Source organism: Vicugna pacos, chromosome 32 (genome assembly GCF_048564905.1).
Source record: "Vicugna pacos chromosome 32, VicPac4, whole genome shotgun sequence".
Lineage (NCBI taxonomy): Eukaryota > Metazoa > Chordata > Mammalia > Artiodactyla > Camelidae > Vicugna > Vicugna pacos.
The window spans coordinates 19,635,242-19,661,612 of NC_133018.1; the positions used below are offsets into that span (position 1 = coordinate 19,635,242).

General features: G+C 54.8%; 2 protein-coding genes and 1 long non-coding RNA gene across 13 annotated transcripts in view; 2 read left to right on the plus strand and 1 right to left on the minus strand.

The window, feature by feature from the left end:
• Positions 1 to 26,371, minus strand: part of ABCB9 (ATP binding cassette subfamily B member 9) — a 37,331-nt gene that overhangs the window by 10,440 nt on the left and 520 nt on the right. Inside the window, exons 1-8 of one of the 9 annotated variants that reach the window (XM_072953704.1) lie at positions 25,663 to 25,746; positions 24,006 to 24,230; positions 14,456 to 14,612; positions 9,176 to 9,860; positions 4,756 to 4,870; positions 4,087 to 4,217; positions 3,012 to 3,217; positions 679 to 876 (exon numbers count right to left, since the gene is read on the minus strand). In XM_072953704.1, the coding sequence (XP_072809805.1) occupies positions 679 to 876; positions 3,012 to 3,217; positions 4,087 to 4,217; positions 4,756 to 4,870; positions 9,176 to 9,776 (1,251 nt within the window). In that variant the 5' untranslated portion in view covers positions 9,777 to 9,860; positions 14,456 to 14,612; positions 24,006 to 24,230; positions 25,663 to 25,746. The other 8 variants (XM_072953709.1, XM_072953701.1, XM_072953702.1 and 5 more) reach the window with 8 other exon arrangements.
• LOC116276595 (uncharacterized) lies at positions 1,952 to 4,743 on the plus strand. Its single transcript, XR_012066487.1, has 4 exons — positions 1,952 to 2,069; positions 3,031 to 3,195; positions 3,355 to 3,486; positions 3,621 to 4,743. It is a non-coding gene; the product is annotated as an uncharacterized lncRNA (long non-coding RNA).
• Positions 20,480 to 25,035, plus strand: OGFOD2 (2-oxoglutarate and iron dependent oxygenase domain containing 2). 3 transcript variants are annotated; one of them, XM_072953711.1, is made up of 7 exons: positions 20,480 to 20,601; positions 21,501 to 21,557; positions 22,312 to 22,425; positions 22,516 to 22,615; positions 23,989 to 24,116; positions 24,364 to 24,621; positions 24,696 to 25,035. In XM_072953711.1, exons 5-7 carry the CDS (start codon positions 24,078 to 24,080, stop codon positions 24,957 to 24,959), a joined length of 561 nt encoding a protein of 186 aa, XP_072809812.1. In that variant the 5' UTR covers positions 20,480 to 20,601; positions 21,501 to 21,557; positions 22,312 to 22,425; positions 22,516 to 22,615; positions 23,989 to 24,077; the 3' UTR covers positions 24,960 to 25,035. The 3 variants fall into 3 exon arrangements, with proteins under 3 accessions (XP_072809812.1, XP_006209555.3, XP_072809811.1); XM_006209493.4 differs by lacking the exon at positions 20,480 to 20,601 and adding an exon at positions 20,804 to 21,067; XM_072953710.1 differs by lacking the exon at positions 20,480 to 20,601 and adding an exon at positions 21,149 to 21,396.

Genomic DNA, 26,371 nt, shown 5'->3' on the forward strand with positions numbered 1-26,371 from the left:
GCCTTTGCACAAGCAGCAAGAGGAGCCCCTGCGGTGGGCAGATTCCAAGAGGCTTGGCTAGCTGAGCTGATTCAGACCCTTCTGCCCTCTGGCTGGGCGCTTTTGAGGGGTGGCCTACCCCCGGCGGACCCAGATGGCCCTCATCCCCTGCTTCCCCGTAGCCCACCAGCTCCTTCCTCGCCTTAAACTCCAAGCCCTCTTCATTCCTCCCCCAGCTACTCCCCGACAGCCCACCCTCAGATGCAGCCAGCACAGTGACAGGACCCACATGCTCCTCCAGGAGGGGCTGTAACTCATCCCCAGGGAGTGAGCAGGACACGACTGGGCTGTGTGTGGTTGCGACACAGGACCTGCCAGCAAGTGGCCTAGGTTGGGTCCTGGCTGGGCTTGGAGTGGCTCCCCTCCTTGGCAGGGATGTTTCCTCAGCTGAGAAAACAAAGTTCCTGCCTTGATACCTCACACCCAGGTAAGAGGCAAAGAGGAGGTACCCTGTGAAGACATTCACCAGGAGGCTGCCTTCCTTCCCAGAACGTTCTCCAAGGACAAGCAAAAAGTTGGGACAAAGTCAAGTGTCACACCAGCATGCAGGGACCTGGGCTAATGCCTTGATCAAGGGCACCCCTGTCTTTGTGTCCTGTCCCCTACACGGTCAGACCTGCCCAGGCCGGGGGCACGTACCCCGCTGCCCCAGACGTAGCACGTGTAGGCGGCAGCCTCCTTCCTGTTCAGCTTGTACACCTGCTGCAGCTTCCGCGAGTACACCTCCGCCTCCTCCTCCTCGTTGGCAAAGCTCCGCACCGTCTTCATGGCGCTGATGGTCTCCTCGGCCGTGCTGCTGGCTCTGGCCAGGGCATTCTGGACCTCTTTGGAGAGCCTCTATGGGCAGGAAGTGGGGACAAGAAGGAGGAGACCCCAAAACAGACAGTCTCACTGTCTACCTGGGCCCCCAGGCCTCTCTGGGGCTTTCCACCTTTAGCTGGTGCCAGCTCTGTGCAGGGAGCTACAGGGACAAGAGGCGAAGACCTAGCTCCCGCTTCTCCCCCATCGCCTCCCAGCTTGATCTGATGAACTCAGAGCACAGCCTCCAGCTGGGCTCTTGGGGTGAGTTCCTGGGCTCCAGCTCCTGAAGGATCAGTAAGTCAGCTCCAGCTCTCAGAGGAGGTTACTCATGACCATACAGTTTTTGGTAATCCTCTCAACACAGGAGTCTCAATACCTGATCCTGTGCTGGCATAAGAGCAAGGATGCCCTGGATGGTCGTTCAGGTTGTACATGACACAAGAAACACTCACTACTAAGGAGACACCGTTTACATCATCAACATACATTAAACTATATGAGAGCCTAAGGGTTGGCACAGAGATTCCAGAACTCCTAGCCAAGTTCTAGGTGGCAGTGGAGGCCACGGGCTATGAAATCTGCCTGCATCGTGTTTCTAACTGGGGATGGATGGCTGAGAAGCAGTTCCAAGCATATGACTCCCAGGCTGCCACCCACCAGAGTTCTGGAAGCAGTCCCTGGGCAGTGCTGTTCAGGCTTTGCAAATAGTTACCACACTCAGAATCTCACACCCACTGGGAAGGCTGCCCGAGAGCGGGATGGGTGCATACACAGGCATGTCCAATGACTCGCAGGCCATCGGAAGTATGCAGTGTCCCAGGATCCTGGGAGGAGCCATGCTGTGCCTTGAGTCATGTCTGGCTGTGGGCGATGTGTGTGGCTTGTGATGATGACTCGGTGGCTGTATTTGACACATTCGGGTGCAGGCACAAGACCTAAATAGAACTTCCTTGAGGCCTCACCCAGCTGAACTCGAAGGTGGAGCCTGAGGTGTGCACAGAGGTGGGGCTGATGCGGGCAGCTCCAGGGTTTCCTGCCCCGCTCCCAGGGGCTGGCAGGAAGGCAGGAAGGCAGGAAGGGCGGGGTGGGGAGCAGAGGAAGGGAAACGGCTCCGACTCCGACTCATGTATTTACTTTCTCTGCTCAGGGAGGAAAACAGCAAGGCCGGGGACCCAGAACTGCAGGGGAGAGGGCCCTCCTGTGAGGGGGCTCAGCCAGAAGGTGGCGCAGTGAGTTGTGGGGAACGGGTTCATTTGGGGGCTCAGGTCACGGGCACCCGGGGTTCCGGTCGAGCTGGGGATGCTGAGCTGATCACATGTCAAAGCGCCCTGCTCAGGAGGCCCCCGCCTCCCTCAGGCCTGGGTCACTGGGGAAGGGACCGCCTGCACTGTCTGAATCCAGCCTGGGGCCCTTGGGGGTCAGGGGTGCCCACCATCGTGGAGAGCAGGAGGAAGAAGAGACGGGGCCCTGGCTGACCCTTCTGGTGGAGGGGTGGCTGGAGGGCACTGCTGCCTGCCCATCACTGCATCCTAGGTGAGAGCCTCACTCACAGAGCCTGAGTCACCCCAATGTGAACATACACTCCATAGAAGCACAGCAGAATTTGCACTCAAGGTGGAAACCAAACTTCTCACAAAGGCCTACACCATTTGGCCCCGTCACCTCCCTGCCCTGGTTTCCTATCCCTCCCCTTGCTCCTGGTTGCAGCCTCCCCAGTCTCCCTGAGGCTCCTCAGACACACCAGGCACATTTCCGCCTCAGGGCCTTTGCACAGGCTGTGCCCGCTGCTTGGAACATGCTTCCCCAAGATGTCCACCTCTTTATGCAAATACCACCTTCTCAGAAAGACCTGTTTAAAATTGCAACCAGCCTCAGTGTTCCCAACCTCTCTCTCCATTTTTCTCCTTAGCGCTTACCATTACACATTTTCATTATTTTTGTTGTTTTCTGTCGGTCTCTCCTATTAGAATATAAGCTCCCTGAGGGCAGGGGCCCTGTCTGTCTCATTGGTGTCTCCCGCTGCCTGGGACACAGCTGGTGCTCAATAAATATTTACGGAGTGACTGAATGAATAAGGGAATGACTGGAAATGTAGCCTGAAGATGAGTCCTTGCGGGCCCCCGGGGGCTGCCGGGCCCCCCGGGCCCCAGCAGGGACCGGGCATGGCCTACCTTGTAGTACTTGCCGTAGATGTCGGACACCATCATGATAATGGGGAAGCCCATGAAGGTGACCAAGGACAGCTGCCACGAGAGGCTGAACATGAAGACCACCACGCCCGTGACTTTGACCGTGTTCCGCAGGAAGATGTTGATGTTCTGGGAGACCAGGTCGCTGACCATGGTGGTGTCCGAGGTGAGGCGGGAGATGAGGTCCCCTGGAACACAGGCAGCTCAGCTCCCGCTGCGGCGACAGGGCCACTTGCGGGGTTCAGCGGGGCCGGTGGGGGAAGAAAAGCAGGTGCCCCTGAGGGCTGCCCTGAGCCCAGCCCTCGTCACCAGCATCTTGTTTCAGCATCAGGCCCTCCCACAGCACAGAGGAAGCAGCTGAGGTGCAGGAAGGGGGAGAGGCTCGCTCGGCGCCCCACACTGTATCCATAACGGAGCTGGAGCCAAACTCACAGCTGCTCCCTGTCACTGGCAGAGGGTGAGTCCCCTCTCCCCTCAGAGGGATCCTAATCTGGGCTGAGGGGGAGGAGGGAGGGTCAGACAGCCCTTTACCCATCGCCGCATACTGGGCTAAGAACTTCACCACAACCCACTCCTGTTCCCATCTCACAGGAGAGAAAACAGAGGCTCCGAGAGGTGAAGTTAGTGCCAAGACCCAGGCTGGTCTGCCTCAGAGCCTGGACGGCAGCCTTCCGTGCTCTGCCTGGATGCCCGCCCGGTTCATCCTCAGAGGAGCTGCGCCTCCCAGGCCACAGGCTTGGGCAGTCCTGGCCCTTGTGGTCCCAGAGGGCAATGGGAGGTGACGCCTTGGCTGCTGCAGGGACATCGGGTGGCCTGGCTAGGGACCTATAGTGGCCGCAGCTCACACCAAAACCTCAGCCAGCAGGCCAGCTCCCAGGGCTCGGGCAGGGCCACAGGCCCGAGCCCGCCTCCCAGGCTATTCCCATCCTGAACTGGACGGCAGGAGAAGCCGGCGGGGCTGAGCCCACCGACAGACCCATTTAAATCCTCAACGCAAGGCAAGCCAACCTGGTCAGGCCCAGCCCCAGGTCACCCGAGGCCCGGTGGGGGGACCAACCTGTACGATTCTCGTCAAAGAAGCTCGTCTCCTGAGACACGAGTGAGCGGAAGAGACGGTTTCGAAGGCGAATGTTCAGTCTGGCAAATATGAGGGTAAAAATGCCGCCCCGAATACCTGCGGCAAATGAGCTAATTGCAGATAAGAGATGTTATACATAGCACGACGTCCTCGACAACCAGCCAGCACCCCCCCCCGCCCGCTGGCAGGCCTGCGCCCCTCGCGGGGTGGGGACCGCGCGGGACCCCAACCCCGAGCCCGCTCTCTGGGGCCGGCACCTCCCTGCGGTCTCCCTGTTCCCAACGGGAGCCCCTGAGGTGAGGGCGCCGAGGGGACTGTGCTTACTGCGGGCGAGGAACCCAGACCCCTCTCCGTCCCAGAACCACACGGACAAGGCTGGCCCTTGTCTCCCGCGTGGAAAACAGCCAGAAGAGTGAAAGGGGAAGCCCGAGGACTGAAGCCATTTTTAGGGACAAGAGGGTGTGTCTCAACTGAATGGACAGAACTAAGGCAGTTGGGCTGTTGTTCACCACGGGGACCAGCTGAGGGACAGGCCCCCGGGGGCATTTCTTGGGCCTTCCTGGCGCATCTTTCTCTTAGGAGCTGACCCCGACCCCCTGCTGCCGGCGTGGGGGGCTGGGGCAGGGCGTGGGGCCGAGGGCCGGCTACCTGCCGATGGCCAGCGCACACATGACGATGACGGCCGTGCTGAACTGCTCCATGCTCTTCTGGATGACGATGCCGTCAATGGCCCGGCCGGTGTAGTAGGGGAGGAAGGTCTCTCCTGCCGGGAGACGGGCGGGCTCAGGGGGCATCTGCAACCAGGGAACCCGTGTCCTTCCTCCTGGAAGCCCCCGTATCACCCGCCCTGCTCATTCCACCCGTGGGGTTTTCTCTCTCAGAAAACAGGGAAGGCGCTTCGCCTGCTTAACGCCCCTTCTTTTCAGAGAACAGGAACACGGGAAACGTGGACTATTCATCTATACGGACTGGGTTGTGTTATTAATAGTGGCTACCAGGCATCGAGCACACAGAGCCAAGGGGCTCCCGTGCGACAGTTCAATCCCTCTGTACGTGGATCTGTGCCACCCCTGCTGCTACCCATTTTACAGATGGGGAAAGTGGACCTGAAAAGACCACGTAGCAATGGGTAGCTGACAGACGCCAAATTTCACTTCCTTATTCTCTTTGGCTGAGGGTCCAGAGTCCAAGTTCTAGGACCTCAGATGTTGCTATTCTGGTTCTGAGCCCTGCTGGGCAGTGCCACCCCGCCCCTCTCGGGTGCGGCACTTCAGTTTGCCAGATAACCTCTTACCCATATGTCTTGCTGTATCTTCACAGCAATCTTGGGGAGGAATGAGGAGAGGGGGTGGGGCAGGGAGGTCACCCCGATTTCACAGAGGTGGAATGGGAGACTCAGAGAGGCTGAGTAATTTGCCCAAGGTCACAAAGCAATTAAGAGGAAGAGCCAGGACTCAAACCCACACCGGTTTCCAGTGTGGGGCTTGTTCCCTGCGCCTTCCCTCCCAATAGCCTGGAATGAATGCCCACTCTCATCTGCTGGAAATGATGGACATGGAATGGATAGTGCTCAACCCGGCTGGGCCCCGTATTTTCACTGCAGTTCTTTCTTCCAGTACAGTCTGGCTCAGGGCTGGGCATACAGCAGGCACTCAATAAAGTTCAGCAAATGAACCCTGGGCAGGCCTGGCTGCTCACCACTCCCCTCAGCCCCTACTCCCAAGCAGCTCTACAGGACTGGCTCAGCCAGGATGCTGAGGCCTTCCGTGGGGTTCTGGCGCCCTCTGCTGGTCTTGGTACGGCGACCACAAGGTGGCAGCTCATAGGACCTTGGTCTCCCCTCCCCAGTCCTCGGCCAGATGGGGTCTCCAGCCACCACTGTGAAGCTCTACCTCCACTGAATTTCTGCCTCAGTTTACCCACAGGAAAGTAAAGGGCATCATGAGCCCCAGCAGCATTTTGATTCCAGCAAGCACCAGTGATGATAGTAACCACGACAGACGCTTATCGAGCCCTTGCTGGGCGGTGTGCTGTGCTAAGCAGGTAGGCACTCTTTTTGTCGAATCTGCATGAGGTCCACGTGAAACTCTCCAATCTGTCAGTAAATCCCGAGGCTCTGCCTTCAAAACATTTCCAGAACTTGCCGCCTCTACTGCCCTACCCGCCTTCGATAATCTCACTTGGACCATCTCAGCAAACTTCAGGCTCTCCCTGCTGCCACCCTTGTCCCCGTCAGCCTATTTTCCACTCAGCAGACAATGGGGGCCTGTGAAACCCAAGTCAGATATTGTCAGCCCTCAGCTCAAAACAGTCCAGTGGCTCCCAACTCATCCAAGGTCAAAGTGAAAGTCCCTACAGTGGCCAGCGGCACCCTATGCCACCCGGTCCCTGCTACTGAGCTGCCTCCTCTTCTACTTTCTCCCCACTCACTCTGCCCCAGCTATGCTGGCCTCTGCTTTTCCTTTAACAACCAGGCACCTTCCTGCCTCAGGACCTTTGCACGGGCTGTTCGGGCTGCCTGCAGCACTGTTACCCCAGATATCTGCTCTCTCATTTCTTTTAAGTCTCAAATGCCTCCCTGTAATCCCAGAGGTATGGTATCATCATTCTTCACATTTTACAGATAAGGAAACTGAGGCTTAGAGAAACTAAGTCATTTGCCCAAGGTTATGCAGTTAGGATGCCATGAAATGCATATTAAAGGATCTCAATTTAATAGGAAATACTAAAACTAAACACTAAAACTAACTTTTTGCGGGGGGGGGGGAAGTGTAGGTCAGTGATAAGGCACATGATTAGCATGCACAATGTCCTGGGTTCAATACCCAGTACCTACGTTAAGTAAATAAACAAACAAATAAATAAATATGGTTAAACCAAGTGAACTGTAACTGTAAAAAAAAAAAAAACCCTGATTTTTGAGGGGAGGGTAGAGCTCAGTGGTAGAGTGTGTGCTTAGCATGCACGAGGTCCTTGGTTCAATCCCCTGCACCTCCACTAAAACAAACAAACAAAAATTTAATTCTTTCCCCCCAGTGGGCAGTTTTTCTTTTAGATTATGAGGTTTCAGAAAAAGCGGGGCCTTCCTGGATGCTTGTTGATTGAGAAATAATTATTAAACATCACAGTACCTAACTTTTATGAAGTACTTACTCCATTAGTACACAGTGCTTCACTTCATTTAATGTTCACAATAACCCAACGAAGACCTGGTTTCAGGATGAGAAACTGAAGCTGGGCCAGGTCAAGTAAACTTGCCTAAAGTTATTGGTGGAGTCGGGGGTCTGACCTCAAGCTGGAGCCCTTAACCTTGAAATATCCTGCAGGCTGGCACAGTCAGCTTGGCTGTGTTCTAGGACATCTGCATTCCCCCAGTGCACCAGCTGACAACAGTGCCCTGGCAGGCGGGGGAAACGAAGCCGTGGGGCAACATCCGTAAACGTGGGCTGGACGGTCATTTGTGTGTTCATTCATTCATTCAGTGGGCCTACTTCTATGCCAGCTAATGGGGCCCCGGGTGAGTCAGACCTCGTCCCTGGCCCCTAGGGGCTCAAAGCCCAGTAGGGGAGGCAGGAGAGTGGACGTGTGATTTTCATGTCACCAACACTATAACTCATGTGCAAACAAGGGGCTACGGTTGGTAGAATCTGAGAAGGCTTCTCTGAGGAGGGGACATTTGGGCCTTGAGTAGGAGAAACAATCTGGTTAAATGAAAAGGGGTCATCCCAATACTCACAGCCACTAACATTTATTGGGAGCGTTCTATGTGGCGAGGTGTCTTACTCCTTATAATGGAACCCCTCAGTTCCTCAACTGTCATGATACCCATTTGACAGATGAGGAGACTGAGACTCAGAGAGCTTACTTTTCAGAATTACACTGTGCTTAAGGGGCCAGGAGGGTAGAAGGTGGACAGTGAAAGAAAATGGGCTGCAAGATCAGGGCCAGCACTGGGGTTTGCCTGTCCTCTTTGAGATCATCTGGCTTTGTGGCCTCTCCCAGACTCTGCCCTGATGAGTTAAACATGGAACAACTCATGTTGTTAGTAGCTAACATTCTTGTACTTACCAGGCTATACTGAGCTCTGTATCTGTCCCTCTCCTGTCTGTATTTAGTCAAGATTTACAACATCTTGAAATAAGGATGCTATCAATCCCCATTTCACAGAAGAAGGAAGTAAGGCTGTGAAAGACTCGATCTCTTGCTCATGGTCACAAAGACACAAAACAGGACTGGGATTTGTACCCCAGGCCTTGTCACTCTCAGAACCCATGAAGTTTCTGCCCTGTAACGCCACCTTCCCACCCAGGTTGCTAGACTGATGCTTTCAACCTGTTTAGACCAGACCCACAGCAACAAGTACAATTTATATCACCAAATCAGGACACATACACACACACAACTAAAATAAAAGTTTCACGAAACAATGCTTAATCTTACCACAGACAACGTACTCTGATGGTCTCTAATCTATTCTGCTTCACTACAAAAAATGCTTTCACTCAGAGATGCCACTTCCAGGAATTTATCCTACAGGTATATCCACATTTTTATGAAACGTGTAGAAATAAGGTGATTTATTTTGAGAGAAGAAGGCTCAAAACAACCCAAGAGCCCAACAGCAGGTCAGCCAGATAATCTATGGTAGAACCACACAGTGGAATATTATGCAGCCAAATAAAAAAATGAGGTACTGATTGGGAAAATTCTGTACTGTTAAGTGAAAAAAAGCAAGACACAAAATAGAGAGTAAGAGGTGGGGAGAGTGACGTGTTCTCATCTGCTTGTAGCTGCACAAGGAAACACTGGAAGACATGAACAGGTGGTTTCCTGCCCACTTGGAAGTTTCTGGGACCTTTTCCTGTAGCTAGCCCTGGGCAGAGGGACCAGGGTTGTCAGGGGCAGAATTAGGAGGGAAACTCTCAATGTTTATTCATCTCTGAGTATCAGTTTGATGTTTGAACCACGTAAGTAAGGTGCTAACAACTTCAGAGGAAAGACGAGCTGGTTACCGCCCCCCCAGGCTGACTTCCCGGGTGCCCGGCCGGCCCCGCGGGGCCGCACTCACCCAGAGCTGCCACGACGAGGAAGAAGGAGGCCGCCACGAGGAAGGCTATGTCGGGCTTGGTGTAGGACAGCAGCTTCTGCAGCGTGGCCCCCGATGCCTGCTCTGGCTGGGGCCGGGCCTCTGCCGGGAAGCCCTCGGCCTCGGCACCCGCCCCCCGCTCGAGGGCCTTGGCGTCCGGCCGCACGGTGGACAGCAGCCACCAGAGCAGGAAGGAGGCAGCGAGGGAGACGTACGTCCACACGAAGAGCGCCCAGAACCACGGGTCCCGGACTGGCTTCCGCACCTCGGAGAAGAGCAGCAGCTTCACCATGGTGTAGATGCCCCCGGAGAGGCACACCAGGGCGATGACCATCCACGAGGCCCGCAGCCGCCGCGGCCCCAGGGCGCTGTTCTTGGCCACGCCGATGGTGGCCCCCAGCAGCAGGCAGCTGCGGTACAGGCAGGCTGCCCAGAGGTCCAGCACCGAGTCAAAGATATTGAAGTGGCGGATGTCCTCCAGCAGGCTGCGGTCCAGGTGGCTGAGGACGTAGATGGCCGTAGTCATGCCGATGTCCATGCTCATGAAGGCCAGGGTCACCACCACCGCCTTCCACAGCTGCATCCTGCTGGCGGGTGGTGGGCAGGCACCGTGGGGCAGGCTCTAGCTCACGGGGGCAGGGCCATTGTCTGTAGGGCGAGGCCAGACCTGTAGGGGGAACAGGGCAAGGGGTTCAGATGCGCAACTTGCTGGCTGTGCGACCTTGAGAAAGTCACTTGACATCTCTGAGCCTTGGTTTCCCCATCTGTAAAATGGCAGTGACAAGAATTCTGATAGCACAGGGGTGTTGCAAAGGTTCCATTCATTCAAGGAATATTTGCTGAGCTCCCTCTGTAGCATGGACTCTGTTCTCTGTGCCGAGGATTTAACAGTGAACAGAAATAATAAAGATCCCTGCTCTTGTGGCGATGACACACGCACGTCAGAGACAGATAATAAATATAACAAATAGATGATATGGTAGGCTAAGAGACAGGGCTAGAGGGTAAAAAGAGTAGGGTGTAAGCGATGGGGGGCAGTGAGGGCTGAGGGCAATTTTAAATAGGGAAGACCTCACTGTGAAGGTAACACTTGACTAAGACTGAAAGAGGTGAGGGAGTCGGTCATGTGGACATCTGGGGGAAAGGCATTCTGGACAGGTGGAACAGACAATGCCAGAGCCCTGATGTGTTGGTGTGCTGGAGGGAGGCAAGGAGGCCCTATGAAGTCAGAGAGGTAGGGGGGCAGGGATTGGGAGGACTCTGCAGATGAAGCTGAAGTAAGCAAAAAGTGTAATGAACAGTCGTGGTTTTTGTTACTACTACTACTATTATTATTATCAATGTCTCCAAACCTTCACTTGTTTACAAACACGTTACTTGTAAAACATTAGCAGGAGATTTAATATACGAGCATCAATTCTGGGCACGGGTCTGGCACATAATAATTGCTCCTGATTGTTACCACATACGGTGGGTGTTTAATAAATGTTTGTTACTTCCCTCCTCCCCATATCAGAACTTTAATCATCCCAAATAAACCTTAACCCTCTTAGACCAAGAGGGGGTGGCTACAGGCTGGAGAGCAACCCAGGGACTTTCACATGGAAGTTTCCAGAATCTTTTCCTCCAGGCCAAGATGGCTGTCATGCCCAGCCCTAGGATCTTTTGGTTTTCTGGAGCTTTGTCCAAAGTGGGCCCCACACTGAGTCCCTGAGAACTCAAGTCAGGGTCTAGGAGACAGCAGGGGCTGCAGGAACATCATGAGATGTGGGCCTGGGGGCCTGGGGGCCTGAGTTTTGGAATGAGGCTTGTCTGGAGTCCTCAGTGGAGGGGAGAGTGCTAGTGACTGGAATCGCAGGCCAGCTGGAGAGACCCTCTCCCCCATAGCTCCCACATTCCCATTTACAGTTGGGGAAACTGAGGCACAGAGAGGCAAAAGCATCTGGCCCATATGACCCTGCCCACACAGGCCCCAGCCAGGACCTGAGCCAATATGTGACAGATCCCAGTGCCTGACTCGCAACCTCCGTAGTGCGTGCCCGACACACAGCAGGTTCCTGGTACCTACGGGTGACCAATTCTGCAGCACAGCCCATTCTTGGCCCTTTAGGTGTGCCACGTGCTCTGTGCGTGTCTGCTAATTTAATGCTCATAACAACCTTGCAAGATGTGCACTATCATCGTCCCCATTTAGCTGATGGAGAAATTGAGGCCCAGAGAAGTTAATAACTTGCCCAAGATCACACAGCTGGTAAGTAGCAGAGCTGGGATTGCTAAGCTAAAATGCTTGTCAATGCAGCAAGTGCTAACAGAGTGGGTTTGTCAAAGGAGAATAGAGTCTACACCAGAGGGGGCTCAGCCAAGACGCAGAAGTGATGACAGTGACAACAATGACCAGGACAGCAACAACAGGAAGCAGAGCTGACACTGATGTGTGCCTGGCCCTGTTCTGAGTGATGTGCATGCACTCATCCTCACAAGCAGCTTATGAGGCAGGTTCCATTATTGCCCCCCATTTTACAGTTGAGAAAATTGAGTCACAGAGAGTTCAAGTGACCTGCCCCAGGTCACACGGTTAGGAAGTGGCAGAATTGGGTTAAAATCCTGCTTTTAACTCCAAAGCCATAATTCTAAAAAACAGCCTCTCGGGGGGTGGGCAAGACCTCTAACAATCCTCCTCCTGATGCTCAGGAGGATCTGAGATGCAGAGGGGGCCCGGGGGTGGGACAGTCCCCAGGCTCAGGCTCTGCCCTCACCACAGCACTTCCAGGCAGACTCAATCTGTCCCGGAGAAGACAGCTGCCTTGTCAGCAGCTGCCCCTCCAAAGGAAGGCAGGGCTGATGAGGGGGCTCAAGGGCAGGGGAGGGGGTGGAAGTGGGGCTGGGGGAACAGACACCCCCTGGCCAGCCCCTGGTTCCACCCCCATTTCCGGCTGGGCTGCCAGCGCAGGCTCCTGTCTGCTGCAATGCAGAGGCCTCGGGGAGCCAGAGAGTGGGTGAGCCTGAGTCGGAGCCCGGGGAGGGATGCTGTTGGCCTGGTGCCTCCCCAGGCCTCCTGGCCAAGCTACTGCCGGCTGCCCAGGCCCTCCCTGCCAGCCACCTGGGCTGCAGCTCACCTCTTGGTGGGCACAAGGAATCCCTCAGGCCCCAGGAAGGACATGGGATTCAGAAGTGGGACAGGAAGCAGATCTGGCAGAGACCTGCCCAGGGGCCTGGCCAGCTCTTTCCACCCCCACCCCTCGTCACTGGCAGAGTTTATTCCCAACACCTGACACCCCTTCACCTCGGGTCATGTCACATTTGACAGCCACCCACCCAGGGGCCCCAGCTGTTTATCTTCACCGGAATAAACAAAAGTTCGCACTCCAGCATCACAGACTATCTGAACCAGGTTTTACAGATGGGGAAACTGAGGCCCAGAGAGGGAGGGAGTGAGGCTTGTCGAGGGCCAGCCGGTGGGCTGGAGGCAGCACAGCAACAGCGCCTGGAGTCCCCGGCTCCCAAGTGCTGAGTCCTCCTACGCCAGGCTCTGACGGGGCCAAATCCAGCTCGGGTCAGCTTACAGCCCTCAGTGGGGACAGACTACTGTGTTATTTTTAAAGTTACTGAGCAAAAGGGTGAAGGGGACAAGACCACCAGGGGAGGAGGGAGGATGGGGACCAGAGGGCTGTTTGGAACCATGTCCCTGTCTCCATCTGCCTGCCCTGAAGAATGCAACCGGGCTCGGCCAGGTGGGACTGAAGCGCAAATCGTGGGCACGTGGGTGATGTGTGTGCCCCAGGGAACAAGGACAAGGTGGTGGCCAGAGGCCAGAGCAGGTACCACCCAGGGCCTGATGTGTCCAGAAAGACAGGGTCAATTCGCCTTGACCCCAAATGCTAAGGAATGGCACAGGATTAGCAAGTGACCCCCATCCCCATCAAGGGTCTTGTCAAAGGCTTTCCTTCCCAGTAGAAGAAATGGTTGGGGGATCTCCAGCTGTCAACTGAACAAAAGGAAAGTCTGGAACAGCCAGGAGACAATAAATGACAATTATTATTATGGTCACAACAGCTAAGGCTTATGGGGTGTTACTAACTTGCCAACATGCTAAGTGCCTGGCACCTCCCTCCCCAGTTAATCTTTACCACTACTCATGGAGGTGCTCATGATTATCATCCCCAATTTACAGATGGAGAAATGCAGGCTTGGGGAAGTCAAATGAGCCGTAGGGAATAAGTGAAGGCAGGGCTGAAACCCCACATTTCATCCTCTGGGCCCAGGCTATTTAGGGCTTCCAAGAAAGGGTCCTGAAGGATCTGAGTGGCCCAAGCAGCTCAGTTCACCCCCAGCTCAGTGAACTTTTCATCCCAAAGCAGTCATCGCCCAGCTGGCTGGGGCCGGTTCTGTGGGATGGTGTCACTTGGGGTCTCTAGATGCAGGGGCATCCTGACTTCCACCCCTGCTGAGCTCCTCCATCCCATGCTGGGACTGGCCCTCACGCTGGTACCTGGGGAAATTGTTTCAGATAACTCATGGCTCTGAGGCAGACTGGGGAGCCATGGTGGCCTTCCTGCCATCCTCCTCTTGTGCTACCTAAAGCTGGGGAATGGAGGCCAGTCTATCTTCAGAGGGCAGGTAGAGCATGGGGAATCCTGTCTGACCAGCTTAAAGCTACTGTAACATCTGGTCTGGGGAGGGGGGCGCTGTTTTAACAGAGGCCTAGAAATAAGGGAGGGGCCCTTGGGAACCCAGAGCCTAACTGCCAGGGAAGATGCAGAGGAGGGTCAGCCCACTGGCCAGCTGGGGGTACTGAGGGGAAGGGGTTGCCAAGGTCCCGCAGGGTTTCTGACACAACCAGGCCCTCGGGATCTGTGGGCAGAGCCTGCTGTAGGGTGTGGGAAGGCATGCCAGTCCCATTCTGGGGGAAACACAGCTATCCTAGGATCCACCCCAAAGGGCACCCTTACCATTTTCCAAGAGGCGGCGGCACCTGAGGGGTTAAAAAAAACGCAACATTCTCCCTGCGGGGAGAGGAAAGGATGCTGCAGGGATGGGGGGCTGGGACCTGCGGCTTCGGGGGCTAGGCCACCCGAGCGGGCCAGGCCACCCGAGCGGGCCAAGAAGGCTCCCGGGAGGCACTCACATTCAACCGAGATGCCTATTCCACCCCCCGGGGCGGGGGAGTCAGATGTCCCCCAGCCTGTGCCCAGACTAGCACCCCGACCTGAGAAAGACAAGGGTCGGAGGTCCGGGCCGCCGCAGTCTTACCTGTAACCTTACCTGGCACCAGGAGAGCTGTGGGGAGGGTGCGCAGCGGGCTCGGGTCCTCAGGGGCGCAGGCTCCGCGCGGCTCATTGGGGATCGTGCCCGGCGCTGAGCTCGCTCCGCTCCTCCTGCCGCTCCTCCCAGCCTCCGGCCCCGGCCCCAGGCTGCGCCGCTGCAAGGTCGGAGCAGAGCTGAGCGGAGCGGAGCGGGGCGGGCACCCTGGCCAGCTGACAGGTGGGGCGGGGCCTACAGGTGGGCGTGTCTCCGTGGGGGCGTGACCAGAGCTAGCTGCCCGCCCCCCTGTGCACAGCCACGCCCTTCCGCTCCGCGCTCCCAACCAGGAGCCTCTTGCCCATTCTGAGCCGACAGAAATGGCTACACCTGCAGAAGGCACCTGTTCTTTAACTGGCATTTTCCTCTGGAGGGGCCGCCTACCAGCCCTGGAGGGTGGGGGTGTTGATCCTCATTCATTCATTCATTCATTCATTCATTCATTCTTTCAACCAATATTTGTTGAAAGGCACCTACTACGTGCCGTACGGCATTCAAGCGTTTGACATGCTACAGTACACAAGATCCTAGCCCTTCTGGAGCTGACATTCTAGTGAGGGAGTCAGGCGATACACAATGAATAAGTAAATTATACCTGTTGAAAGGGAATACATTTTACGGAGAAAAATAGAACAGGATAGTGGGGGTTGGGAGCGGGGAGGCAGTAATAGGTATTCAGTGATTGCCAGGTGCTGGGTGTGAAATAAAACAGAAGACCCCCCCCAACCCTTCGCGGAGCTAGCTGGGGACGACAGAAAGTCGACAAATAAAGGCATAAGGTGGTTTCAGATAGTGGTAAGTATTACTTATTTCCTCTAAAGGAAATAAAGCTGGATGAGGCCATGGAAAGTACCAAGGGGCTACTCTAACTGGGAAAGGCTCCAGGAGAAAGGTGAGAGTGGAAAGGGGGGAGCCATGGAGAGGTCTGGGGAAGAGTATTCCAAACGGAAGCAGCTGCCAGTTGAAAAGCTCTCAGTGGGAACTCACCTGGCATCTGAGGAACAGAAAATGGATCAGTGTGGCCTGAACCGAGAGCTGGGGAGTGTAGGCCAAGCCCAGAGGGGCGGCAGGTGGGGCAAGATGTGGCCCCATCTCTCCAGCCTTCAGTCAGAGGCTAAAAAAACGCTCTCTGATTTTAAAACAGCCTCTGCTACTCACATGGGACAGCCTCCTTCAAGGGGAACTCGGCAAAGTTCAGAATTTAAAATGCACTTTTTTTTTTGACCCAGTAGGAATTTCTTCTATAGATAGACTTGTGGAGGGAGTGAAGATACTAGTTTGCAGAGAGTTACTGGAGGAGCAAAAGTCTGGAGATAACCTAAATACCCCTCCATAGGGAACTGGCCACATAATTACAGAGCATTGCTCAACAGAATATCCTGCGGCAGCAGGGGGGCGGGGGGAAATCTATGTATCTCTCTGTACACAAAAGTTACATAAAGGTATGAGATAACCTCCTGAATGTATTGAGTAAAAACAAGGGATAGAATCAAGTTGAAATATGATACTATTGGTGCAAAAATAAAAGCAAATATATAATTCTATGTGAGGAGCTCTTGGATGGATTGCACAAAAGCTAGAGTGACTCAGAGCAGGGCCAAATCCAGGCTCTGTCATTTTTGCTGTGTGAAAATAGCCAACACAATAGTGAAGGAGCAAAACAAAGTCGGTGCACTATTACCCGACTTCGAGACTTACTATAAAATGGCAGTGATCAAGACAGTGCGGTGTTGACAAAAGAATAGACAAATAGATCATGGGACAGAACAGAGAGCCCAGAAATAGACCCATATGTATACAGTCAACTGATCTTTGACAAAGAAGCAAAGGCTGTACAATGGAGAAAAGACAGTCTTTTCAACAAATGGTGCTGGAACAACTGGACATCCACATGCAAAAAAAAAGTCTTGACACAGACTTCACAGCTTTCACAAAAATTAACTCAAAATGGATCATAGACCTAAATGTAAAACACAAAACTATAAACTCTCAGAAGATAACATAGGGGAAAATCTAGATTTTCTTGGGCACAGAGATGACTTTTTAAGATATAACATCAAAGGCATGATTCATGAAAGAAAGAACTGATAAACTAGACTTCCTTAAAACTACAAACTTCCACTCTGTGAGAGATGATAAGAGAAATGAGAAGACAAGCCACAGACTTGGAGACAATATTTGCAAAAGATATATCTCATAAAGGACTGTTATCCAAACATACACAAAGAATGGTGAAAATGTGACAATACAAAAAGAAATAACCCAATTAAAAAAGAGGCAAAAGACCCGAGAACAGACGCCTCATGATAGGAAACGTACAGATGGCAAATAAACATATGAGAAGATGCCCAGCATAACTTGTCATTAGGAAATTGCAAATTAAAGCAACAGTGAGGTGTGAGGTGTGATTACAATGGCCCAAATCGAAAACACTGACAATAACAAATGCTGATGAAGATATGGAGCAACAGGAACACTCATTGCTGGTGGGAATGCAGAACGGCACAGTTACTTTGGAAGACAGTTTGGCAGTTTCTTACAAAACTAAACAGACGCCTACTAGCGATCATGCTCCTTTGTATTCACCCAAACGAGTTGAAAACTTATGTCCCCACGAAAACCTGCACGTAGAGGTTTACAGCAGCTTTATGCGTGACTGCCCAAACGTGGAAACAATCAAGGTGTCCTCCAGTAGACGAGTGGATAAGACAGTCCATCCAGACAGTCGGATATTACTCAGCACTAAAAATAAATGTGCTATCAAGCCATGAAAAGACATGGAAAAAACATAGATACATATTACTGATGGAGATAAGCTAATCTGAAAAGGCTACATACTGTATGATTCCAAATATATCCTATCAAAAACTATGGAGGCAGTAAAAGGATCAGTGGTTGCCAGGGGTTAAGGGAGTATGAGCGACAAACAGGTAGAGCGCAGGGGATTTTTAGGGCAGTAGAACTATTCTGTATGACACCATAATGGTAGATATATAACTCTATACGTTGTCAAAAGGCCATAGAGTTTGTACAACTCCAAGAGTGAACCTAATGTAAACTCATGTAGTTTATACATACATATATACACGTACACAGCATGCACGTATACACACACACACGTACGCACACACACATCACTCTGGACTCAGAAGGATGGGTGTTCTAATTCTGGTTCTGTACTCACTAGGTTCATGACCCTAGACAGGCCCCTGCGCTTCACTGAGCCTCAGTTTCCTCATCTGTAAAACAGAGATAAGATCTCTCAAGGTCAACAGAAACACGTCAGTGCTGGCTGCGAGTCTGCTGATTTTGTGTTTACTACTGCTATTCTGGCTGCGGTTCCCTTTGGTGAGTGAGCCCAGGCTGGGGCAGGGTGGGGCTGGGGACGCTGTTTTCAAGGAAGAGGTAGGGGACGGGGAAGGCCGGTCTGAACTGAGAAGCAGAACATGCTCATCTTGCAAAGTTGCTGCAAAAGAATTCACGTGGATGTGTGCGTGTGGTGGGAGGTGTCGGCCCACCCTGGACCTCCTAAGGGAGGAAGGCAGTTGCAGGGTGGAGGGTGGGGAATGAATACCGAGCTGGGGAAAACAGATCCTTTCCTGGAGAGCAGGGCCCATCACTATCGCTGGGCAATCAAGAGGCTGTAAAACTTTAATCACCTTTTCAGGTCACAGAGCTCTGGGCTGGGGAGCTGGGACCTGTAGGGCGAAGCAGGCTCCCTTCCTGGGGAGGCCTGGTGGCTTCAGGAGGCTTTGGCTGGGCAACAGGATCTCTGTGGCAGTGACTTGGATTTCACGCCTGAGGAGGGGAGGGGGGGCACTGATGGACCTGACTGTGCCTTTAGGAAAAACCCAGCGGAGTCTGACTCAGACTCCATTCCAGACTCCACCTGGTAAGACCTTGGGTGGGTCATTCAACCTTTCTGAACCTCATTTTCCAAATCTGTAAAATGGGGATAGTTCCTACCTTATAGGGTTTGTTGTGAGGATTAAACAGCTTCCCTTTGCATGTAGAGTAAAATCCAAAATGTTAACCATGGCCTACTGTGCCCAGTGATTTGGTCCCAATACCACCATGGCCTTGTTCCCTATGACTTGGCCTCTCATATGCTTTTTCAAGCACACCAAGCTCAGCCCACTGCAGGGCCTCTGCGCTTTCAGTCCCACTGCCTAGAATCCTTTCCTGCCAGCTCTTGCTGCAGCAGTTAGAGCTGTTGGCTGAAATGTCCCGCTTTGGGAGGCCTTCCCTGGCCACCCTGTCTAAAGCAGCCACCTCCAGGCACTCGCCATTCCATCACCCTACTGCCTTTAGCACTTACAACTGAATGAAAATAACTTGATCTCATGTTTGTTTCCTTGCTTGCTCCTGTCTCCGCAACTCGACTGAGAGCATCAGGAGGGCAGCGATCTTGTCTGTCACCCAAAACACACTTTCACATGCTCACATGCACAACCCCCACACTCAGAGACACACACACTCAGGAGGGTCTTGATGCCCCTGCTCAGCCTGTGTGGAAACCAACTAGGCTGTTGGTGCAGGCTTTGCCCAGAGAGCAGGGGCCCACTTCCGGTCCCACAAGGTGCTGGGGAGCGGGGTCAGGGGGAGCAGACTTTGCTGGCAGGAAACCTGGACCCCCGAATGTGCTGATGGAGACAGCTGTGGAGGACAGCCCGGCACTGTATCACAGCGTGTGGAAGTCTCCTATCTCCCTTCTGGGGCTTCAGCAGGAGCAAGCGGTGGGCCTCGGAGCCACAGAGAGAAAGAGCAGGGGCTGTGTTGCCGGTGGGTGAGGATATGTGTGGCTGTGTGTGGGACGTGTGTTAAGGACACGTGTGAGGGCGTGCAGGACTCTGAGCGTGATTCTAGGTGTGTGCATATGAGTGTGAGATTGTGACTGTACGTGAAGGTTGTGTGTGGCCTAGTAGGGGTGAGTGTTTTGATGGTATGAGTGAGGGTATGAATGTGTGTTAGCATGTGTGAGCATGGTAGGGTGTGTTTGAGTACATGCATGCCTGAATGTGTGTCCATGTGTCACTGTGAATGTGCGTGTGCGTGAGCATGAACCTGTGTGTACACATAGAGGAAAGGACAGTAGAGTCATCAAGAAAATGCCACCAAACCCAACAAGCAGATTCAAATTCCTCAAATCCCACCACTCAGAGAAATTCTATTGTGGTGAACAGGGAACTCAGAGGGAAGACTGTCGGGTTCAAACCCTGTATTTGTCCCTTACTGGAGAGTGACTTGGGGCAGGTCACTGCACCTCTCTGAGCCTCAGTTGCCCCATCTGTACCATGGTGATGTAACAGCACCTAGCTCAAAAGTTTGCTGTAGGGATGAAAGGAGATAAGGTGGGTGGTGGATCTGTTGGCTCAGGTCCGGTGGAGAGGAGGCTCGGCCAAATTGTCATCTGTAGTCATCTGTTTATCTGGGGAAGGGCTGGACTCTGGAACTCACATAGTCTTCCTCCCTACCTCCATCCCCACACCACGCTGAGTCCTGGAGGGAACTCCAGGGCAGGGGGCGGGGGGCAGTTTCATGGGACAAGAATTTCTCCCCAGCTATGCACCTTAGTTCTGGGGCTCAACAATAGGATTGCCATCCAAGTGTCTTCCTGGGGCTTTGCAGACCGGGACCCTGGGCATGCATGGCGACCATGATGTGGTCCCAAGGTAGTGTATGTGTGCGCTGTGATGGGTCTCCCCGAGGTTGGGGTTAACGCTCTACAAGACGGAAACATACTCATCTCACACTGCTCCTGTGCAGAACGGGAACCTGGTTGCGCGGGGTGTGGCCACCGACCGACCACGCCCCATTCCCCGCCCACACTTGAATCCGTCGGGAGCGTCACCGGAAGTCACGCCGGACGGAGCGTTTTCGGGGAGACACTCACTGGGGCGATCCGCGGCGAGTCCTAATAGACGGTGGCAGAGGTAGCGGGAGAGCCAGGCAGGGACCCAGGATAAATGCTAAACCCACGCTCAGACGCACAGAACTGGATGGCAGTTGGAGGGAACGAGATCGGACCCCAGAGCTCTAACTGTCCTCGTGGCGTTGGCTGGATCTTCAAAAGCTCTTAGCAGAAAAGGGAGGCAGCGTCTAAGCAAAAGGTTTTGGGATTCTGAGTTCCTACTAATCCATGTCCTGTGAAAGTGTGACTAAGTTCACTAATCTGTAAAGTGGGAGGACCAATCCCCGCCTTGTGGGTGGGGAAGCTGTGAAGGGGAACGAGAAGGTTGCGTGCTCTCAGCCAAGCTGCAGGGACCACCCCGGCCCGGGAGCATCTTTCTGCACCGTAGACCGTTTTCTGGGATGGAGTCCTCGTTATTTTCTACACTTGGGAATTTAGAACGGACCCTTGGCCACTGGTTCCACACCCCCTCGGCTGGGGGCGTACCCGGAAGTGCTCCTACGGAAGCCGGCAGGGGCGCGCGGCTCTTCACCATGGGGACCGCGGCGGCCCCGCGGCGCTTCTGCCGCTGTGCCTGTTTCTGCTCCGAGAACTTGTACGTGGCGCGCTACGGGCTGCACGTGCGCTTCCGGAGCGAGCAGCAGCTGCGCCAGGACTACGGCCCGGTGAGAGGCCTCTATTAGCTCTGCGGAGAAATGGGCGGCGAAGGGTGGTGGAGGAGGAACTGTTGTCTCCCAGGTCATTTGCTTTGCCTTTGGCGCTCTCAGATCTGACAAGAATGACAACCTCTAGGTGCTTTCACCTTTAATGGGGATAACAGCATCTCTTTAGTGAGGCTGTCGTGAGGAACGAATGAATGAACAGGCAAATAGCGCTGAGGACACGGCCGGGCTCCAAGGACTACTTCTGTCAGCGTTATCACCAAGGGCAGCTGGGAACCTTGCTCTGTGCTTGGCGTGTTTACCGTATTTCACCCTTACCACGATCCCGTGAGGTCGGGGCCCTTGTCTCCATTTCAGGGAGGGGAAACAGGCTCAGAGACGTTAAGTGACTTGCTCAAGGTCACACAGTCGCGCTCACTGGCCTTTCTGCCCCCAGATCCTGCGCAGCCGAGGCTGTGTTAGCCCCAAGGACTTCCAGCAGCTGTTGGGAGAGGTAACACTCCCCACCCTCGACCCTTCACACCCAGCCTTGCCCTTCCTCTTTAGGTTTGTGTCAGCAGTTTGAGGGGTCTCCCAGCTTCAGGCCTGCCTGTGCTAGATCCCCGAAGTGTTCCTTAGACGTCCCCTTTTCTCCCTCCTGTCCCCACTCACCACAGCACCTGGGTCCTGGCACCAGAAAAAGAGAAAGCAGGAAAGGCCAAGTTGTCTGCCTCGTGCTCTTTTGAGATGAGAAACTTGGGCTCGGAGAGAGGAGTCATTTGCCCAAGGTTTCACAGCAGCTGGAGCTGAGATCCCACCCAGGGCCGCCTGCCTGCAGGCTATTCCTCCTTCCCCCCACCTCATTTCTGTCACTGCTGCTGGCTCCCACCCCCTCCCTCACCTGGGCGTTAGTGGTGGGAAGCTGCCCAGGACAGCCCCCTGCAGCTTCTGTAACACAAGGCTTGACTGGGACTCAGTTCCCCTCCCTGGGTGGGCCTGGCTGGCTGTGGTGCATCCAGGGCCTCTCAGCCCAGCCAGGCTCAGGCTGGGGCAGCCCTGAGTGGAATGGACCCCTTCTAGAAGGAATCCTCTTCAGTTAACAGCTTAGCACCTGCCATTGACCCTGGTAGAGTCAGGAGCACAGGGAGACTTGGCTCCCAGCTCTGACCCTGCCCTAGGCTTCCTGACCCTCAGTTTCCTCAACTGTACAGTGACCTCTGGGAGGGTGGGAGGCCCTGTCCTGGTAATCAGGCCCTGTGTCACCGCAGCTTGAGCAGGAGGTGGAGCGGCGGCGGCGGCTGGGGCAGGAGTCAGCTGCCAGGAAAGCCCTCATCGCGAGCTCCTACCATCCGGTGCGGCCCGACGTCTACAACTCGCTGAAGGTACTGGGCAGGGGGCAGGTGACTGGAAGGAGGCAAAGGCATGCAGGCCTAGGGGCTGTCGGCCCCACAGCTGGTGTGTTCTGCCCCCAGGATGTGGCTTTGGCCCCCGAGTTTCTGGCCGCAGCTGAATACAGTGCATCACCAGGCGCAGACCTTGAGGGCCTTCTCCAGTGGCTGGAGACAGTGTCAGGTGAGGTCTTGGCCTGTCACCTGGCAGGACCAGGGGGTGGGAGACTGGGGTTCCTCTACCCACCATATCTGCCTTCAAAAATCAAACCAGGAGCTAGAAGGGCCGGTGGGATGGACTTGCCAGGAACAGAGCATCTGTATTCATTCACTCACTCCCTCCCTCCCTCATCTGTAGGCATTCATTCATTCACTCACTCCCTTATCCGTATTCATTCATTCATTCATTCACTCACTCATCCACCCACCCACACACCTAACAGTGACTCAGTGGCTTGGATCAGACATGAGCCAGCTGGCACACTCAAATGGGGGTGACTGAAGAGGTTAAGGAAGGGGTAGTTGAGACAAATGTGGGGTAGGGACCAGCAACGGATGGTGAAGGGCCCACCCCAGGGCTAGCAATAGGGGTGGGGGTGGGGAGCAGTTCCTATGCTGAGATGTGAAGGGGTGGACAAGAATGAGGTTTCTCGAACCTGCTGGAACCTGGAGCTTTGGGAGAGGGGCTGCCAGTCAGCTGCTGTGGCCAGATTCAGAAACACCACATCCTTCCTCCTGTCGGGGCCTCCCACCGGCTAACCCCCCCAGGGCAGGGGGGCCCCTGCGGTTCCTTACAGATCTGCCTCAGTGTCCTCAACTGTGACAGGGGGCAGTCATAACACCCACCTCATAAGGTGTCGTGATGGTAAGTGAGGTACATGGGGCAAAAAAGCTCAGTGCACAGTAAGTGTTTAGAAAGTGTCTTCTAGTCTTATGATGACTGTTAGCCTAGGGCTGGGGGATACTGCGGGGAGACAGATGGCTAAGCCGCCCCCCTTGTGGAGTCTGTGTGCTGTTGGGGGGCCCAGGGTGGAATGTGGGCTGAAACTCCTGTCCCAGCCTCAGGGGGCCCCTCCTCACTGCAGGTGAGACTGGGTGGAGGCTGTTTGGGTGGGGCTGGGCTGTGAGTTGGCCCAAAGTTTGGGGGACACTAGCCCTGGGCGTTGGTACATCTGCCGAGAAATGTTTGTTTTGTCACTCTGAGACAGGCCTCTCCCCACCAGGGCCCAGCAAGAAAGAGCAGCCTCTTGGCCTTCCTGTTTGGGGAACAGAGATGCTTGAGTTGGGGTGCAGACTTTGGTGGCTCATCAGGGGAGGGGCTGCAGAAGGAACCTGTGGCTGGCTCCGTGGGGAGGCTAGACCTCAGGGCAGGGTGAGAGGTTCCAGGGATGAGTGAGGGGCCTGAGGACAGGGCTCCCCTGCTGTATACGTTATGTCATTCAATGATCACAATGGCCTGAGAGGTGAGTACCCCTGTCATCCCCATCGTACGGACGGAGAGACTGAAACCCACACCGGAACTCCTGGCTGATCGACTTTCCCTCCCCATCCCCGCAGAGGAGAAGCGTATTTACCGGCTGCCGGTGTTCACGGCGTGGTTCTGCCAGGCCCTGCTGGAGGAGCTGGAGCACTTCGAGCAGTCGGACATGCCCAAGGGAAGACCCAACACCATGAACAATTACGGGGTGGGTGAGGCGCCGCCTGGTGGGTAGAGGAGGTGGGGAGATCTGGCGTCTGGGGAGAAGTGTCCCTGGCGCTGCAGACGAGCTGGATGGCCCTGTCAGCCTTGGTCTCCCCGTCTGTAAAATGAGATCACAGCAGGAGTATTAGGAAGTTAAGCAAGTTGATGTTTGCAAAGCACTTAGCACTGTCCTTAGTAAGGGACTTCCCCAGGGACCCCAGTTTCCCTGCTGACCCCAGGGACTCCCTCAGGTGCTGCTCCATGAGCTGGGCCTGGATGAACCACTGGTGACACCGCTGAGGGAGCGCTTCCTGCAGCCGCTGATGGCCCTGCTGTACCCGGACTGTGGCGGGGGCTGGCTGGACAGCCACCGTGCCTTTGTGGTCAAATACGCGCCAGGCCAGGACCGCGAGCTGGGCTGCCACTACGATAACGCCGAGCTCACCCTCAACGTGGCCCTGGGCAAGGCCTTCACGGGGGGCGCCCTATACTTCGGAGACCTCTTCCAGGTTAGTGTATGTGACCCCATGGGGCAAGGCTGGGGCTCCCAGGAGCACCCAGGCCTGAGCCCCGCTGTCTGCAGGCACCGTCAACCCTGGCCAAGCCCCTGGAGGTAGAGCACGTGGTGGCCCAGGGCATCCTGCACCGAGGGGGCCAGCTGCACGGGGCCCGGCCCCTGGGCGCTGGTGAGCGCTGGAACCTGGTCGTCTGGCTCCGGGCCTCTGCTGTGCGCAACCACCTCTGCCCCATGTGCTGCCGCAAGCCCGACCTGGTGGACGACGAGGGCTTCGGAGACGGCTTCACCCGCGAGGAGCCCCCCACCGTGGATGTGTGTGCGCTGACTTGAGCCTGGCCGGGGCCAGTGTGGGGGGGTGACAGAAATAAACACCCTGCAGCCCTCAGCACTTCTTGGTTCAAAAGGACACACAGGCTTCTGGGTCATTCTTTCAGCAGACGGGCTGGCTCTGGCTTGTTAGAACCAGAGCCTGAGATGGGGATTCCTGTGCAGGTGGTTTAAGCAGGGAGTACTCTCAGGAGAAGCGGAAGCAGGACAGGGCAGGAAGGAGCTGGGCCAAGATGTCATTTCCAATGGCATCCAGTTCCAGCCTGATCCCATAGGGCTCTCTGCAGTGTGAATCGTACCAGTTTGCCCCCAACATCAGTTATTGCCTATAGAATGTTTCCAGGTAGGGAGGGGGTGAGTAACTTCCATCTCCAGGGCATGGTGGGTCCCAGTGACCAAGGGAATCGTTCAGAGAAGAGTCAAGGTGTGAGTTGTCAGCAGCATGGCTGTGGGTGAGTGCACCTGTCTACAAAGAGAATTTGGGTTGTACATCAACAGCATCTTCCAGACAGTGCTGAGTTTTGGTTTGCTGAGTGTTGGTTTACTGCAGAGGGGTTAAAAGCAGGAACTCTGGAACCAGACTGCCTGGGATCGAATTCTGATTTGGCCACTTCCAGCTGTGACTGTGGGTAAATCTCTGTGTCTTGCTTTCCTCATCTGGGAAGTATCTATGTCCTACAGCCATTGTGAGAATCAAATGACTTACTGTTTATAAAGTGATTTATAACAGTCTTCTGTGTTTGTTGCTGTCATTACTACTGATGAGTTTGCAACTTGGTGGCCCCAAGATTGGATGAGGTGTGCAGCCCTGTTGTGTTTCAGAGCATTTTCCATGTTGCAATCTTGAGTTCTGGCTTCCCCGGGAAAGTGGGGAGATCGCAAACACCAGGTCCCAATCCACATTGCAGAAACCAGCGGGAGCAGAGTCTCAGCTGCCCCTACTCTAGACAGGCCCATGAGGCACTTTCTCACAGGGGGTCCGTCCCTCATTCGTTGCCATGATCTCTCTGGTCCTTAGGGACGTTTTAGTTTGCGACCTCTGTATTACTGGATGGGGACGCTGGAAAGACTAAGGCTCCGGAGCTCACGTCCTGATGGAGTGGAAATGTCTGCAGACAATCCAGAGAGGAAAGCTGTGCGCTACAGTCGCCTTCTTTCCTAGGGCCTCAGGGAGGCTGGGGGTGCTGCAGGAGCGCCGAGAAAGGGCAGAGGCCATAGCTGTGGGAGAGGGCCCGCGAGCTCGGGGACTGGCGCCAGGCTGGAGAGCAGGTCTCTTGGCCGGAGCTGCGGGGGCAGGCACGGCCTCGCACTGGCCTGGAGGCAGAAACCTGGATCCCCAGCTCGCTCAGGAGGTGGGCGCGCCACACCCCGTTTCTTGGGCTGCCCCAGAGACGGAACCTGGGGCCGCAGAACTA

Bases quoted from the DNA above. Each gene is read 5' to 3' on its own strand.
- OGFOD2 (XM_006209493.4), top strand. From the start codon at position 20,804: ATGGAGTCCTCGTTATTTTCTACACTTGGGAATTTAGAACGGACCCTT. The intron at 21,068-21,500 runs GTGAGAGGCCTC...TTCTGCCCCCAG, and splicing joins TGCGCCAGGACTACGGCCCG to ATCCTGCGCAGCCGAGGCTG. The intron at 24,622-24,695 runs GTTAGTGTATGT...CGCTGTCTGCAG, and splicing joins ACTTCGGAGACCTCTTCCAG to GCACCGTCAACCCTGGCCAA.